The 18,829-nt window shown below is 53.4% G+C and overlaps 1 protein-coding gene across 1 annotated transcript; it reads right to left on the bottom strand.

Annotated features, from left to right (window-relative positions):
- Nucleotides 1–7,953: 7,953 nt before the first annotated feature.
- LOC119092397 (protein germ cell-less) lies at nt 7,954–18,573 on the bottom strand (the record flags this gene model as incomplete). The annotated part of the gene is given in 8 exon segments (XM_037215363.1): nt 7,954–7,974; nt 12,148–12,292; nt 13,457–13,606; nt 14,779–14,923; nt 16,476–16,648; nt 16,909–17,039; nt 17,719–17,870; nt 18,477–18,573. Coding segments are annotated over 8 exon segments (1,014 nt in total), but the record flags the coding sequence as incomplete, so codon positions are not given.
- Between the last annotated feature and the right edge of the window lie 256 nt (nt 18,574–18,829).

Here is an 18,829-nt window from a genome sequence, read left to right as displayed (position 1 = left end):
CTACTTTCCTCTGAGGGCATAGCGTCACTTTTTTCATCAATTTGTTCACTGCAATAGTTGCGGTACGTTTGGAATTCGACTTTGACATTCCTATGCATACATCGATGCGTCAAATTACGCCCGTATAATTTTTGCGTGTTTAGCTAGGGTGTTTTCAAGCACAATCAACGTGTTCGGCATTGCCCGACAAAAAAATTGCATTTACAATTGTTCTAGCCGAGCAAGCTTAAACACTTCACACTCTACAACCCCTTCAAATTTTATAAGTTGTTCAGTTGATTTGCAGGGAACACATCACTTTTGAATTCACGCATTCTGAATTTTGAACGATTTCACTTCTGCTCTTCGTTTTCATAACAGCATGTTGCCGAAATATCAACGCATCTACACCTCCAACCTCCTGGCTTTTCTCCGAGGAATAAGGTTATCACCACTGTATTATGTGCGTCCAAATTTCAAATGGTGGACTGAGGAAGCTAATAGCGCTTGGAGGGCTGCAATGCTGCTGATCAGTCTATTCTATATTCAGCCATATCATATCATAGTACCGCAAGGAGAGATGTGACCGAAGGCCGAAAATGCATAAGGACGTATCAGCCCAAGAATGACCCCAGAGATACCAGAGCGCTTCAGTAATGCAATTTCAGAGATGGACGCCATCTTGCCTTTTTAACTTGCTGTCGTTTCCTGCTCTCAGGGGCATGAGAATGGAGTTTGCTGTTTTTACACATATGCGAACTTGTGAAAGTAAACATCTCCGTGGTGATGGAAAAATATCACTTGAAAAGAGCAACCGTCCCAAGCACCTTTGGGGCTATTGAGAACGTCGCCGCTTTTCCAAAATGCACTGCTATGCCGTCCATCTTCGTACCAGATTGGCCGTCACAGCGGCCCCATGGACCACCGCACAGGTGCCGCGATTTAAAGCCCGCCTCGAAAACGCCTGGTCGAACCAGCGCAGCGGCACCTAACGCGCATGCGCGGCGCCGCGATTGTGCCCGGGGCGCTTCCTGAAGCGTCGATGACTGCTTTTGGATGCCGAGGCAGGCCGCGAGGGCGGGGCTCGGGACGCAGCGCCGCCGCGGGCGGCCACGGGCGGACGTTGACCCCCGCTCAGCCGCCTTCGAACGGTGCGCGGCCACCCTGTAGCGCCGCGGCTACCCTATGCTCCCAGCGGCCCCGGGACGTAATGGCGCCTCGAGATGAGGGACGGGGAGTGAGGCTGGGGAGCAGGGGTTTCGTCTACGCGGTCGTTGCGTCGCGCTGGATTGTGGTTATTGGCGTGCAGGAACGCGCACATTGAAAGGGAAAGTGAGAGGATCTTAAATCGCACACAGATTCGCAAGAACTGGGCAGGTGCGACTGGCAACCGATAAAAACAGATGGTTTGTCACCATACGAGAGGAAGTTTATTGTTCAGCTGGGGGGGGGGGGGGGGTCTAGCTGCCCCTCAATTTTGAGAAGACAGTGGATCAAATCCCGAACAAAACCAGCTTTCCCCCGTAGCTATTCTGAGGGAAGGTTTGGTCTTTTTTCCCATTTATCCCCTTTCCCATCCACGGCTTATTTGTGAAGCTACAACCCTGGCTATTGCTCACTCAACGATAAGGCAGAATGTTCTTGGCATGCTAGTAATCAGAATGATTCTTTGCATCCAGAGCGCCAATGGGGCATCGTCTGGGATGAGTCCGGCGGCTTGCAATTTAAATACAGGCAAAAAGACCTTTACATATTGGTTTTCGGCATTTCGGGTTCCGCGCAATTATGCTGAGCTGTCGACTTTCAATATGCCAGGAGGTGCTAGTTAAACGACGTTATGAAGAAGACATTGTCGATATTGTCAACAGTCGGTGCCAATACGCAACCACTGTCTGCGATGTGTTTTTCATGTTTAACCAATACATGTTTAAGACTGATAACTCAGCATGAAAACTCAGCCCAAATTGTTATTTTTATGGGTCACGCTGGTTGGTGCAACACCGCCTGAACAACGAAGAAGTGAGGCTTTTGTTTGCCGTTCCTTTCAGGAAACCTTGGAATCAATGGTCACAGGCAAAAGCTTAAAAATCTGGCTTAAAAAGATAAAAAATTAAAAAAGGCAAAAGCTTAAAAATCTAAAAAATCAAAGTTTTGGCAATCACCGGACTTCTGAATTTAACTCGTGTGAATTATAGGGCGATTGATATCTTTATCAGTAAAAGACGGCAAAAGCTCATTAGTTAAAGGCGCACTTCAAGGTAGATGTAAAAATGCATGCGTCTTCACTTTTACCCAGACTCGTCGGTTTTCGTAACGCGGCCTGAAACGAGAGGGTCGATACGACCTCCGCCTGCCGTTTCCAAACCAAGAGAGACAGAGCCAAGCGGAAAAACATCAGTACATTGACCTCAAAAAGATCTCACTATTATAAGTAAGTTTTTTTGTTGCTAGGCTTATAATTGAACCATTAATAATGCCAAACAAAAAGGTAAAATTTTCCAAACGTGGATTTCTTTATGCTTTACATGTTGATATGTACGACACCAGGCCTTGCGGCGACGCAAAGCCCAACCGCATCCGCGTATTCTTTGATCAATTCAGAGTACAAAGGCGTGTGATTGCTCGTGTTTTGAGCATATCTTTAGAACGTATGACGTAATTATAAAGATGCCAACCCACCGCGCGCGTTCTGCGGCACCATCGGTCGCCGCCCAAAGCCCGCGCCGGCGTAGATTGCCTTGCCATGTCCCTTTAAAGACCGCTGCTGCTCCGGAACGAGACAAGGTAGGGACACGTTCTTGGTGTCAAAGCACGTGCAATGGATGCCCCACAGACGGGTGAAAATTTGGGCGTGATTTCGCGACATCGGAGAGGAACTCCCAGAAAATTTGTTCCTTAAAAATCGCTGCTGTCCGGAGCGAGACAAGGAAGGGACACGTTTTTGGTGTCAAAGCACTGCAATGGATGCCCCATAGACAGCTGGAAATTTGGGCGTGATTTCACGACATGTTGGAGAGGAACTCTCAGAAAACTTCAGTCGCTGACGGGGGGCGGGGGTGCATCGTCCCCCTATCAGGGCGAGGGTTAAAACATCCCAGGTCAAAGGATTTTAAGCAGGCGCGGCTTCGTTCAACGCTAGTCCGGGTCTTCAACATTTTTTCATACTAAATAGCGAGTCTGTAGCGCTCTTTAATGCAGATCAGGACGGGCAGCGCACTAAACCACATAGCATGCATTGCTGCAATTTCATATTTGATATGTATCTAGATACCATGCGCTGCAAACGGTGCACCTCCCTGAGCTTTGCAGTGGAAGCACAGGTGAAAGTGTCAGCGAATACCCAAAGCCACATCAGTGCCGTTTTCCTGCTGAACCACGCAATGACAAAGACGCAGCGTATGACAAAATTCGCGTGGCATCGATGAATACGCACCGCTAAGATAGCGAGGCCCCGAAAAATAAATGGTCACTGATGGACAGTTTCAACGGTGTTATAAAAGCGCCAGCTACGAATGTGTCGAATTGCAATCGCAATCAATCCGCACTAAATCAAATGAAAGCCGTAAATCCCGTCACTACATCATAACCGTTTGCAAACGGCGACAATCCGGTTTTATGAACCCCATCCTGATCCAAACCCCATCTCGGTCCCGTAGCCTGCACACGAGAGAGGAGCGCCCCGCCGGCTCTTGAACCGGCAGGGCCGGTGGCCATCCGATCTCCTGAGACAAGCTCCCCTGTCTTCCGGGAGCTCCCCCCTCCACCCGCCCCCCCCCCTGGGGATAGGATCCTGCCTCATCAGCGGCAAGCCGTTCCCCCTCTACTGAATTCCTCCACTGTGCGAACCATAAATGGATGCGAAAATTAATGCGGGTGAGATGGGGAAGAGGGAGAGGAGAGAGGGGTGAAGATAGGCAGAGGGAAGAGCCAAGTGGCGCGGTGGTGGATGAAATCCCCGTGGTCTTGAGGGTGCGATAATATGGACGTACGCTAAGCACCAACTGAGATGCCGCGAGTGCCGTCCTCAAGGTCACTGTATGCGCGGTGACACGGATGGTAAAGAATGTATGCGGGTCGACGTCATGCATGACGTCATACTCCGAAGATTCTGCGCCTTTCGGAGTTCGCAGCGACCCCGGACGACAAATATTTTTGGTGACGTCATACGTCCGGCAAATAAAACATTTGCCGGACACACACAAACCTTTACCCGTTACTTGATCGAAGTGAGACAGAAGTAGCGCAGCAGATATGTTTATAAACAAGCCAGTCCTCACGCCCGCGACTAATCAGCGGTGGAATGAGGTGTGGGATACGTTATAGGGCGGCGCACATGCCTACGAGCGAACGAAAGTGCTTGCGTCTCGCGTGCACACTTATTGTCACGGAAGTTGCAAAAATGCAGCCAAGAGGCGTGTCACGCTGTAGACATTTACGTAATTACCAAAACACTAAAATTATTATACTTGATTATATACATATATATATATATATATATATATATATATATATATATATATATCTATATGTAAATCAAAATCATACATACTTGAATATTAAACGTCCTTTTGGAGTCAGGGGGAACAGAATATTCTGCGTGCGCTGCGAACACACTCGGTGTTCCTTCGCCCACGACTATGCGCCGAGCTCACCATCAGCTGATCACATGCCCGATCGAACGATGACGTCACCACTACAGTCGTGGGCCGCTGCGGAGACTTCGATGCAGAGCCGGTGCATCGTGGTAACACCAAACCGCGGTCCCGCTGCCAGAGCGCCGCGCAGGATAGCGACTCAGGACTTTGGAGGCAGGGACTCAGGACTCTGGAGGTAGGACTCAGGACTCTGGAGGCAGGGAATTAGAACTCTTGATGTAGGGACTTATGACCCTGGAGGCAGGGAATCAGAAGGCAGGATGCAGGGACTCAGAACTCTGGATGCAGGGAATCAGGACTCTGGAGGACCCTCCGGACGAATAAGGCAGTTTTGTTTTTTTCAGTGGGCAACAAACCGTCTCGGAGACGAGATGATGGTGTTGATAATGGTGATGATGGCAATGACGGTAGCGGCAGAAGTTTGGGTTTAAGGGCGCTTTTTGTGGTTAACTAGCAGCCATGCATCTCAGCTGACATGAAAGATGTCAGAAGTAGTAATTGGATTTTGATGGCGCGTCAACTGCAGAGGTTATTTGTGGCGATGAAATATGTCGGCATGCTAAAATCCAAACCGACATTGGTATACTCAGCAATGTGCCGATCTTCTGTTCCTATGAAAACTGATCTCAACTGAGAACGATTTTACATCGCTTTACCACCACCTGCGCCATGAGGCTTACGTGCTCCTTTGTTTCTAATTGATAGTAACGGAGAGCTCCGGCCTGTTCCTATTGTTCTCTGGAATTCTTCATCTATTTCCTTTGGATGGGACTAAGGGGCATGTTGGCTTGGCAGGGGCGATGGAACTACTCAGACGGCACCAGAGGTCGTTTAACCACAGGCTGCCCTCTTGGTGTAATGGCGGCGCCTCAGCTCTTGATAAAAACACCTGTTTCTAGAAATGACGCAGTGAATCGAGTACCAGGTACCAACACCAGTACCATAATCGAGTACCAGTACCATAATCCGACTCGGACCAGCTGTTCACAGCGTGTTCCAATTCCTCCCGTGCTCCAGTGACGAGGATGCTAAGCCGCGTAATTACGCCATCTGTTCCAACACCTGTTCTCAAACGCCCCGTGGTTCTAAGCGACCAGTCCACGGTAACATGCGCTGTGGCATGACGTCTGGACCCTGTGCACGGCAGTAGTGACAGGACTGGCCCCTCCCCTCCCCCCCCCCCCCCCCATCGGCATTACGACGCCTGGCCTCGGCGCGCGCGGAGCCGACGGGTTCCCCCGCCAGCTGATTGCCCCCCCCCCCACCGACCGCCTGCCTCCACACTCCCCCTCCCCTCCCCGATGCGATCCGCGGCGGGGGGAGGGCGCTTCTACCTGCCGCGACCGAATAAAAAGGCGAATAGATGGCCGAGCCAGGGACCAAGTACGCGCGCCCCCCGGGACGCCGCGCAGGTAGCGGCGCTGACCGGCCTCCGTTGGGCCAGCCGGGGGCGGGGGGGGGGGGGGAGGGAGGGCAATCAGTCGAAGAGGCCTCTGGCGCCGGCGACCAGGGCAAAGGCGACGGAGTTTGACGGGGGCGTTGGGTCGCATTAAAATCCGCGGCCGGAGGTGAGGAAGGCGGTGTGGCGGGTGTGCCGCGCCGCCTTTTTGAGAAGTAAGCCGATATTGAAATTGCTCCACTGAAAGTCGTCCATTCCAAGAACTGGATCATGTCAACTCCTCTGGTCATTCTGCACTCGTGTCTGCTGCCTGTTGTCTGGGCGTCCCACGTTGGCATGGCTCGGTTGTAGGCACGTCTGGTATATGCGTTCTTAACGCGCTTAGCTTCCTCCTTAAAAAAAGTTAGCTAGCACATGCGCCTGAGCATGTGTCCTCACTCAAGTAAGCGGTCTGTGTTGTTTTGGTAAGAAAGGTCCATGTCAATGCACAACGGCACTGCTATTTTTGTAGTTGTGAAAAAATCATCCAATGACGTCAAACATGGCTGTCAAAATGATGACTGCAATAATTAAGAGCCACGTAATCACGTTTGGTCATTTTTATCTGCTGAACCACTAAACGCTATACCCCAGCACGGTAGCGGTATTTCCTCCCCCCCCCCCAGCAATGCTATGCATTATCGCGCGCCAGCATCCGCATGGCACAGGTGCATTCTATGCACGAACTCCGCACTGTTCACCTCCCCCGCCGGGGTGGAACGCCGTCCCCCCCCCCCCCCCCAGCGGGGCCGTGGGTGTGGCGGGGCGGGGACGGGTCCTCCGTCGTCAATGCTGTCACGCTAGCTCTGCCAGAAACATCCGGGTTGAGCGCAGCCCTCGTTGTGGGCTACGAACATACACTGGAGCGCCCGGAGGTCGGGTACTTGCACGTCAGCGCAGTGTCTCGGTGGTGTTCAGCGGAAGCCGCCCGGCGTAGCTGTGTTCCAGAACAGGTATGACGGTAGATGTGAATGAACTGAGCTGTTGAGATGGGTGGAGTGAGATGAACTTGTTGAGATGTCAGTTGTGTCGGATGTGTTGAGATCCAGCGTGGTGTCGGCATGTCATGTCATGGTAGCGCACAAGAGATGCCATATTGTCACTGACACGATGATACCTGATTAATTGACCAGCCACCATGCAACAGTGGATGATGTGCCCACGTATTCCTCATCGCCGAACAGGGCTGACAAGGTGATCCCAACATTACCTGATCCAGATACTCCAGGAGCATGGCCATGTGGAAGTTACAATACGTTTCTTCCGAAACATGCAAGATTGGTGCACGCCTCAATGCAACACGTTTATACGTTTTTGAAGAAAGCTTTCAAGTGCAACAGCAAAACCTCTGTTACGTGAATGTAATCTCCGAGGGAAAAACTACGCCACATAGCTTGACGCGACTAAATGAGAAAATACGGAGGCATGGCTTCGGGCGGTTCGGTGTGCTAGCGCAACTGTGCAGCATTTCTACCCTTTAGCATGGCGTTATGGTGAGGTAAATCAAAGACCCAACAACAAAAACACAAAAAAACAACAAAAAGTACAAAAAACTACAATAAACTACCGGGTCAAAAAACGGCCTTTTGAGATCAGCAAATTACTGTCGTCTTAGAAACCTACAGCTGGAGTCGGTCTTGGTAGATCCAACACCTTTACCCACTTCCCAAATACCTTCCCCCTTACCCACCTTACCCAGCTCACACTGACAAGACTAAAAAGGAGCCGCCACCGGCGGCGCGTTCCTTCATCTGCTCAGCCGGCAGATGAACCGATGCCGCCGACAGATGAACCGATGCCGCCGGCAGATCCCGCTACTGGCCAAGCCTGGAACGGATCGCAGCCAGCGGTGAGACTGATTCAGACGATGCGAGGTCGGTGCTAGCTGTTGCTGCTGAGCTTCTGCAGGCAGGGACGAGGTCAGCGTCCCGCCGAAAAGGCCCGGAGACAAGCCAACGATGCGATGCCGTCACGACAGCGATGCGATGCCGTAATGACAGCGATGCGATGCCGTAATGACAGCGATGCGATGTCGTCACGACAGCGATGCGATGCGGTGATGACAGCGATGCGATGCCGTAATGACAGCGATGCGATGCAGCTATGACAGCGATGTAGTGATGACAGCGATGCGATGCCGTCATGCAGCGATGCGGGTACCGTCATGACAGCGATGCGATGCACTGATGACATCGCAGTGGCAGGCAGTTGGAATGCGACATTGTCTGTGTTGTTTGCTCCTGCGTCTTTGTTCCAGACTCCATGACGTACCTGGCGCTCGCCAGTTGTGAGTATACGCTGTATACGCTGTGAATATACGCTGGACGCTGAGGGATTCCGAATATGTATTATCCATCAAAATGCGTCGACCTCTTTGTTTTAAGATTGAACGTTTGCTGAGCTTAGGCGCCCGCCCACTTTGCCCGGCTAAGCTGCAGAGTTCCTAACTCTGCATTTTTCGTTCAAAGAAAGGTCATGGGTCAGGTCGCTGCGTTCTGCGTCAGCCGGCGTGTCCGTGACTTGAGGTCGGGTGCGAGGGACCTGCCGCCATCAAACCATGAACACCGACACCGTCTCGGTGTTTATGGATGCAAGCAATACATATAACATTGTGTGGTTCGTCCCCCCCCCCCCCTCCCCATCCAATAGTACCTGACGCTATCGCAGTACCACGCCGCAGAGAATCACTCCTGGTGAAGTTAAACAAAAAGACATAAAGCCATGAACATATCCGGCTAACAAAGAGCCACGAGTGCCCATCGAGGTTGGCCTAAGTTATTGAAAAACTGATATTCTTTCAGCATTTAGCCCAGCATCCCATCCTATATCCATTCACTCAGCTCAGCTCAGCATTCCATTCTCTATTTATTCCGCATTCAGCTCAGCATTCTATTCTCTATTCATTCATTCAGCTCAGCATTTTATTTCCTATGCATTCGGCATTCAGTTCAGCATCCCACTTCCTCCTCATTCAGCTCAGCTCAGCATCCCATTCTCTATTCATTCAGCTCTGCATTCCATCCTCTCACGTTCCTCGAATGGCGACGCGTGAGGCGTATCCAACGTTGATGCTGAAGCACATGCTCGAGCACATGCTGAAGCACATGCTGAAGCGGACGTTCTGCCTGAAATGACACGGTAAGAAGAAGATAGCTTTCATGCCTGCATCTGAGCGAAGAATGCTCACCTCAGCATCTCAGTTAGTTGTGCTGGTTCGGACTAATTTCCAACAATTTTATCTAGCCCTTAACCAGCTGCGTAGCTTGGAGGAATTTGATACCCCTTGAAGCAGTGTCATTGCGCATGACGAGTTGACGTTTGTTCAAGACATGCCATTTGACCCCCTGGTTCGAATATCATGACCAATCCCCACCGCCATCGCTCCAGCTCCTTACAGTTAAGAGCTCCAAGCATGCGTTGAAAGAAGGCTGGGGGTCCGAGACATTTGACAGATTCCCTTATCTAGGATGAAAACAAGCCTAATGCTGCTGACGAACCAGGGTATTTTGCGAATCCAACCATCTAGGATAAGAACAAACCTAAACTAATTTGCTTAGCCGAGACAAAGCACGTTTCATTGCAATGTAATTTTTCGAAAATTGTGTTTGAAAACTTTCGTCTGGGATTTTAACCAGGCATGACACACGTTAACTGTAATCATCAAAGTCCCTGGACAACCTTTGCGTATGAGTTCAGGAATGTTTGCTTAGAACAGCATGTGCAGTTGCTAGTGATGGAATTGCCGCTGTGACCCCAAGTGGCCGAAGATCATTTATTGAAGTTTAACTAATGAGTGTACAGATATTGGGGCACTGATGGAACAGGCATGGGCCCCGTGAACGTTACCGTGATACTGGCCACGAGTCGTGATACTAGCCGCGAGCCATCATGCGGGCCACGATCCATGATACTGACCACGATCCGTGATGCGGGAGACGATCCGTGATGCGGACCACGATCCGTGATGCGGACCACGATCCATGATACTGGCCACGATCCGTGATGCGGGCCACGATCCGTGATACTGGCCACGATCCGTGATGCGGACCACGATCCGTGATGTGGGCCACGAGTGGTGATACTGGCCACGATCCGTGATGCGGACCACGATCCGTGATGCGGGCCACGATCCATGATACTGGCCACGATCCGTGATGCGGGCCACGATCCGTGATGTGGGCCACGATCCATGATACTGGCCATAATCCGTGATGCGGGCCACGATCCGTGATACTGGCCACGATCCGTGACACTGGCCACAATCCGTGATGCGGGCCACGAGTCATGATACTAGCCGCGAGCCGTGATGCGGGCCACGAGCCGTGATGCCCACAACCTTCGTCTTGCCGAAGTAAACAGCTGTGGCTGTGGTGGTATGAAGGCTCAGTAGATGCTGAAAGTTTGGGGACTTTAATATTTTCCATGCTATTGCAACCGCGGCTCGAGGCTCGCAGCCTGTGGCTCCTCTTCTTGCTCGAGATCGGCCAACCAGCATCGAACCGGGTGGCAGTCAGCCCGGCAACTAAGCGCCTCAGGCTTGAGAAGTGGGCGTGTTCCTGGGTTCGGGGTCAAAGGGCAACGGATTGGCGTCAAAGAATAGCGCGCGGGACCGCCGGGGAGCCAGCACTTTAGTAGCATGAATCAATATTTTTTCTCCTGGACACACTTCTGGATGGATTTTGGAGTGCCAGGTTCAAAATGTTGACCCGATGCATCGGTTTATGCACACGGCTTCATGTTCGGGCGAGGTCGCACGTGCAGTTGCATATCTAGTGTGGCTTCGCCTTTGCTTCCCGCAGAGTCGCGCAGAGAGCTACACCACTTTATTTGTACTTGGAGAAGGCGAAAGTATCGCCGCCATAGCGCTTACACATTCGCTACATTTTCTTAGCACTTAAGCTTTTCTTCACACGTCCTTCGAAAGACGTCATACTCATGGCAGATGCGGGAGGCAATTGTGGGCACACACCTTCGCGAAACCCCATTTGAATGGAAGCTCGGGTGCATGAAAAGCAAAGCCACGGGGCTACACATGTGCTGTCCCACGTGAGCTATATCTCCATGTAGGACACACGAGAAAATAATCGAATATCGTTGCGGAGCGATTACACAGCGGCAATAAAAATGTACAGTTGTAAACAGAGTGCACCGCGTGTCGACCTTACAGATTTGTACTTGCTACGATCGTCACATTCTCTCCCACATACCGAAAAAGAGCGGAAGTCGCCACCAACAAGTTCACAAACCTCCCGCTTGGTCGGGAGGGCGCCACGGCCCAAAATCCCCGCTCGACGGCCGGTTGGCGGAGGCACACAGCAAATTTAGCAATACCGCGTGTGACCATTTCTGCCATTGGCGAACGGAACATGTCACGTGATCGTGACGGTCCGCGCACTGGCGTCGACTAAGCCTGCTGCCGGACGCTGAACCCAAATTTAGGCACACCGCGAGACTACGCTCGTGTTTCGAGTCATTTCGAAGCGCTTCACGCAACGTCGAGATCATGCGCTCGGCTTTCGAGTCATTTGCGAGTAACTGCTTCCCGAGTCGTTTCAAGGCAATGGTTGTCTCTCAGGTTCTCAGGTGAGATGCTGAGATCGTCACAGGTGACTGGGAGATGAGAACCCAAAACGCCGGTCTCTTTTGAGCCTCCACACCCGAACAGTCCGAGGTCTCCGTGCCTGAGATCATACGCTAGGGCGATTGACAGCCGTTCGCGATCAACGAGAACACCACAGCTGGTCGTCCACTAGCGCCGCCAATGTACAAGCACGTCCCTACAGGTTCAACACTCCGCCACTAGATGTCCCGCCATCCACTTATCCGCCAAGAGCCGGCACCGCGCGGGCGACCTGCCCCCGACTCACACACCTCGAGTCCCAGACGCCGGTCTTGCAGCCATTTCAAGTCACTCAACCCAGCCTTCGGACCACTCCAAGCTCCCACCGTTAGCTCGAGGTTCACCTCCAGTCGGGGCGCCTCCCCTCCTCGCCCCTCGCCCGGGGCCGCCGCGGCCGCCAGCCGCTACGGTTCGGCGGGCGGCCGCCAGGGCCCCGGCGCCGTCATGACGCTGACCGCCAGCAGCAACAGCGGGTACGTGGCCGCCTCGTCCAGCGTGAGCACGCGCACCTCCTGGCCGCGCGCCAGCTGGACGGCCGTCAAGCCGCTGCTCTGCGTGTGACGGGGGGAGCGCTGCTCGTCCAGGCAGACGGCCGTCACCCTGCCGGTCAAGGCGGGCGCGCCGAATAAGACATACCGGTCCGTTGTGACTGTTTGAAGCATCTCAATGACTTCTAAGCACCTTGTAGTCGATCACGAGTCATGGCTACGCGTGGCATAATACAACCGTCGTCACGCAGGCGACCCAGGCCTCATTTCACAGAGCATCCCGCCTTGCTGCAACCAAGGTTCGGTGAATGGCAGAGCGGGACCTCCTCTTACTGACTAGATCATCTTCCCGCTGACCGGTAGATCACCTCCCCACTGACCGGTAGATCAATCTCTCCACTGACCGGTAGAGTCATCTCCCCACTGACCAGTAATAATCTCCCCAATGATCAGTAGACCATCTCTCCACTGACCGGTAGATCGCCTCCCCACATGACCGGTTGATCACCTCCCCACTGACCATTAGATCACCTCCCCACTGACTGGTAGATCACCTCCCCGCTGAACGGTAGATCGCCTCCTCCCACTGACCGATAGATCGTCGCCCCCCCCCCCCCCCCACTGACCGTATATCGCCTCCCACTGACCAATTAGATCACCTCCCCACTGACCGGTAGATCACCTCCCCACTGACCATTAGCCCACCTCTCCGCTTACCGGTATAGGCCTCCCCACATGCCATTAGATCGCCTCCCCACTGCCGACAGATCGCCTCCCCACGGACCGGTAGATGACGTCTCGCGGTTAGCCTGGCGATGAGCAGGGCAGCTCCTGGCGGACGTGGGTGCCTCCGCAGCGAGATCTGACGACGATTGTGAACCAGCACCGGAAACACGGGCGTCAGCGAGGCGTCAGTGCCGGTCAGGTCATCACCAGGTCACCAGATGCCCACCCATCGTCTGGTCATCAGATCTCCAACCCTCAGCAGGTCACCAAATGCCCATCCATCCCCGGGTCATTATGTCTCTTACCCTCGGCAGGTCATTAGATGTACATCCATTACCAGGTCATCAGATCTGCATCTATCCCAAGGTCGGCAGATCTTCCAACTATCCCCAGGTCAGCAGATGTGCATACATCACCAGGTCATCAGATCTTCAGACATCGCCAGGTCATTAGATTTGAACCCATCACCAAGTCATCACATCACCATCCCTCGACAGATCATCCCACCCCACCTCTCACCAGGTCAACGCCGAAGTTGAAGCCCGTCCACCGCCAGGTGACCTTCTGTCGGTCCTTCAGCGTGCGGCCGCAGCGCAATGCGCATGCGTCAAACTGTGCCTCGGTGACGTCACGGCTCCAGCCAGGCTCGACCAATCCCTGGTCGAGTCGCAGCAGCGTCAGCCACTGGTGGCGATAGAGGCTGCGGACAGTGGAAAGACCCAATCAGCTGCCCACAAATCTGGCGACTGTCGCAAGAGCCAATCAAAGGCCGGCATACACTTCAAGGAGGGCAAAATACCCAATTGCAAATTGGCAGATACTGACAATGGTGCCATCCTCTCACCACATCAGGCTGGACATGGACGAAAACAGAAGACGTTTCCGACACGTGACAACATGGCGGCGTCGCAATATTTGAACACCATCTGCCGCGAGTCACTTGAAGGCTTGCCATCGACGCCCAGCCCGCCCGCCGCCTCCACGCGAGTCCCACCCAACGTTGTCCGAGGTACTTCACACCGGGGCTGCGCCAGTGGCAATCAAATCTGCCGCGCCAGTGGCAATCAAATCTGGCAAGCATATCTCCACTCGTTCATGCACCTGCGCTCCCCAAAGGCTTGGCGCCACGAAATTCCAGACTAAATGACAATAGGGCTCGGAGACGTAAAGAAAAACAAGGATGTTATAAAACAGAGTAAAGACGGCCTGTACGGCAGTCAGAGGCAGTATTGATAAAGCAATGAGAAGAAAAATAACCACTAACAGTATGCACCCAAACCAAGCTACCCGGACTAAGCCACGCGAAAATAATATATTTATAATAAATATACAAACAACATAACCCACAGAATGGGCTGGCCACAGCCAGAGCCTGCAAAACCTCAGCCAGAAATGTGCTGATAGTCCACATCTCCTGCAGCCCACACACAGTCTGCATCTCCAGCAGTCTACATCTCCAGTCCACATCTCCCGCAGCCCACACACAGTTCACATCTCCAGCAGTCTACATCTCCAGTCCACATCTCCAACAATCCACATCTCAAACAGTCCACATCTCCAACAGTCCACATCTTTAACAGTCCACATCTCCAACAGTCCACATCTCCAACAGTTCACATCTCCCGCGGCCCACACACAGTCCACATCTCCAACAGTCTACATCTCCAACAGTCCACATCTCCAGCAGTCCGCATCTCTAACAGTCCACATCTCCAGCAGTCCGCATCTCCAACAGTCCACATCTCCAACAGTCCACATCTCCAGCAGTCCACATCTCCAACAATCCACATCTCCAACAGTCCACATCTCCAACAGTCCACATCTCCAACAGTCCGCATCTCCAGCCTCGCCGCGCTGGTTCGCACCGCTCACCCGGCCAGCCAGCCGGGCGGGATGATGTTGTCGGCGTGGAGGACCTCGAAGTCGAGCGGGTGCAGCACCAGGTGCTGGTGCCGCAGCGCCCGGAACGGCGCCGCCAGCGCGCCGGCCTCCTCCGAGTCCAGCAGGGGCTCCTCCGCTGTCGCACGTGCGCGGCCCGGTCAGGCTGCGTTGTGCTACATCGCGTTCCGGTGCGTGCGATGTGGCTATAAGTGAGTAGGTGTCGTTCCTTACGCATTACGGTGGTGTATAGCGCGCCTTGCAGGCATTGCATTGCATGCAATGAATATGAAAATGTGAGGAATGATAGACATAACGGGAGACCAAGAGATCGGGAGGACTTCCTTGCTTACATCAAATACCAAATGAGACGTGCGCCATGGGCAAATCGTTGATGATGATGATGATTTGGGGTTTTAGGGTGCATCAACTGCTATAGGTCATGCATCGCCCATATGGGCATATCGTTGACACTTCGTGAACGCAGTGCATTGTGCAAGCTGAAACATCACAGACCCACACATTTCCTATACCAGCTCAAGCCTTCACATAACCCAACCTTTCAACTAACACGCTTTAAAAGCGGCCCGATACCAAGCGGCCCAACAGCGTGAGCGTCCCAATAAAGACAGTTTCACAATACGCCAGAGGTGTCTGCAGAGGTACGTCAGCCCCCTGCATCAGTGCCCAACTCTCATCAACCGACAATTGGTCGGCTGGCAGCTCGCCAAGAAAATCCGACCCGTACGGCCGGCTGCCGTGGGGCGGGGAACGGCACGTGACAGCCCTACTTTGTGGCTGAACGTCTCAAAAAGACATTGTGCGTTGACCCGCATCGCCCCGCTTAGATGATGACGCATTGACGTTGGCATCCAGCCCGTCGTCATGACAACGGCAGGCCGAGTGACGAGTCTCCACGGCCCGCTAGCGACACCGGCCGCGACACGACCCCTGAAACCCCTGACCCCGACACGACCCCTGAAACCCCTGACCCCGACACGACCCCTGAAACCCCTAACCCCGACACGACCCCTGCTCCGCTTCGATGATGACGTCCCAGGTTTCGGCAACGGTTTAAAGCAACTAGGATGATAAATGGGATTGCGACTCGGAACGTAAGGATAGGCTGGGGCCTTGGATTTGCATTCAATGAAATATCGCCGACTTACAGGGGATCTGATAGAGATATTGAAGATTATCAAAGGGAAAGACAAGGTAGATCTACATGGAGCACTGGAAATTAGGCCGAGACATTGAGGAAACCGGTTCCATTTAGCAAGAGGTAGGAGTAGGACTATGGAGAGGCAGATGCAATTCGGCCAAAGAGAGTGAGCTATTGGAATGTGCTGACAGACGAAGTTGTAGGAAGTCCCTCTCTAACATTCAAAAACTAACTGGACAAGTTATATCGGTCTAAAGATCTCATTTATACCTAAATCTATGCAAGCCAGGGGATTAATTTGGAGGATGAGTGCGGAACCTAAGGTAGGCCAACCACGATAAGCCCTTGTGGCTCTTTGTTGGCGGGACATATTTTTGTCTTCATGCTTTTATGACGTCATGACGTTGTCACCCACCCCCGTCGTCATGACATCGACAGGCTGAGTGACGAGTCTCCACAGCCGGCTAGCGACACCGACCCCGCCACGACCGCTGCAAAACACCCGCCCAAAGCGCGCGAGCCCGCTCACCGGCCCGCTGCTGGAAGAACTTGTGAGCGGCAACGACGGCGGCACTGCCACCGCCTTCCCAGTCCGCGCAGAGGCGCAGAAACAGCCACACCTTCAGCACCACGTACAGCGAGAACTCCGTCTGGTGCACCACCAGCGCAGGCGAGGCGACCAGAGAGCTCAGCACCGCCGGGCTGCCGGAGCGGAGGTGCTGAGGCGCACGCAAACGCACGCGAGTGGTATCCGACAGGGCCGCGCTACTGGTGTCATCTAGCGATCACAACGCAAAGGTGAGCCGCCTGACGCGCCCGTCGACGGGTCTACATTCCAATGTCCACCAAGCTTTCCCGACCTGACACGTCGCTGACAAGTTACTGACAGGTGACACGTCGCTGACACATATCATGACATCGTGGCATGACGTCAAGACATCAGGTCGTCCCTCGGCACCCACCTGACCTGCCGCAGCACCGACGGCTGGTCGTTGACGTGCGTCATGAGGTTGGTCTCCAGCCAGCGCTGGCAGCGAAGTTGGACGGGGCGCAGGCTGTACGCCGTGGCCGCCTCCAGGAATACGATGGCTGTCTGCCGCCACGAGGGCAAAGTTAAGGTCAGATCAGGTCAGAGTGAGGGCGAAGCCCCGGAAAACCACCACACAGGCGTCCGGTCAGGTCAGCTCAGGTCAGGTCGGGTCGGGCCAGGTCAGGTCAGGGTAACAGAGGCCGATAGCGTCATGTGCTTTGCCAGGTCACGGTTACGTCAGGATAGGGAAGTTGGGGTTAAGGCAGGATAGGTCAAGGCAGGGAATATCAGGTGAGGTCAGGTTAAGTTAGGCTAGGTCAGATCAAGAGTAAGGCATGGCAGGTCACTGTACCATGGGACGGGTTGGGCAGGGCCGTCGGTCCAGTCAGTTAACGATGAGCCAGAAATCCTCCCCGCACGTTTTACCAGCTTCACCAGGCCAAGCCTTGCAAGGTTGACTTAAGTTTTTCTTAAGCAGGTTTCCAGCCAGGCTAAGCCAGGCAAGTACGATGTCAGGATAGCGTAAACCAGATCAAGTACCCCAAGATAGGGACGTGCGACAGCGGAGCAGGACGCGTTTTTCAAGACTGGACATGGCACGGATCGTTCTGCAACATCTTTCGACAATATCGTACGCATCGTTCGACAATACCAGACCTCGCCTTGACATCAATTTGCCCAAATATGCACACACAAGACCACCCACCGATTCAAGAAAAGCACTTTGTCACTTTGGCCTCACCTGAACATTGACGCAGGACATCATCACCTCCCCGCACTGGGTCAGCAGGCCGTCCAGCTGGAACAGTGCCGCCGCCGCCACCACGCTCACGACGTCGGCCGGTTGCAGCTGCACCTCGTCATGGTACAGCGAGCCCAGCGCCGTTTCCAGCCCTGGCGGCGACAGGAGGAACTAGTGGCCGCAGCGAGCGGAATCCCGTCTGCTCCACCGATTCCTGCTCGCTCTCGTCTGCCGCGGCAGTTAGACAAAGTCCAGCGCTTATTACGTCGGCATGGGACGCAGGGGCGCTTCCTGGCGACCATGGAGGTGGAGAAACCTTCGAAGCGCCTGGACGCGCTTCCTGCCTGTTCCGAGGTTCTTCACCGGGTGACCTCGGTGTCAATGCCTGCCAAACGGTACGGTCAAACTAAAACAGCCTTTGAAGCACTATTAAAAACACTTAAAAAGCTTAAAAATGCTGAAAAACACGTCGTAAACAGGCTTTAAAAACGCTTAAAACGCTTCGGATTCAACGCACCCGTTGAGCTCGTGGTGAGTAACAAGTTAGTATTGTTTAACAGGTTAGTAATTTGTTGTAACAGGTTAGTAATATGTGTAACAGGTCAGCAATTTAGTAACAGGTCAGTAACAGTAACAGGTAAGTAAGTAACAGGTCAGCAATAACAGGTTAGTAACCTCTGTGATGCAGCTGACCCCCTATGTACGTGACAGCGGCGGCTCCTGACCCCACAGTGACCTTGTGACCTGAGCGACCTCACCGGCCATGGTGATGTTGGGGTCGACGATCTCTATGCTGATCTCGTTCTCCCGCGCCTCCCGCCAGTTCTCCGAGAACATGCTCTTGAAGTAGGGACTCTGCGAACGCGGCGCATTAGGCGTCAGTGGCGCACCTGGCGCCGTGGGCAGACATCGAGATCGCGGACTCGAGTTCAAATCCTGCGCGGCGCACACCTGAACGACATTGCTCAAAACCGTCGTGATACGCTGCGGTGACATTTCTCGTCGATTACCCGGACGTGGGCATTAATACGGCGACGCACGTAAAACGAGGGTCTCAGATACAGTGCACAAGCAAACGAAACACGATAAACGTCGCCCGCGCACCCTTTAT

Source organism: Pollicipes pollicipes, unplaced genomic scaffold (genome assembly GCF_011947565.3).
Source record: "Pollicipes pollicipes isolate AB1234 unplaced genomic scaffold, Ppol_2.1 Scaffold_1600;HRSCAF=1878_pilon_pilon_pilon, whole genome shotgun sequence".
NCBI classification, from domain to species: domain Eukaryota; kingdom Metazoa; phylum Arthropoda; class Thecostraca; order Pollicipedomorpha; family Pollicipedidae; genus Pollicipes; species Pollicipes pollicipes.
The sequence above is the reverse complement of the archived record's forward strand: the minus strand, read 5'-3'. Positions and strand labels throughout refer to the sequence as shown.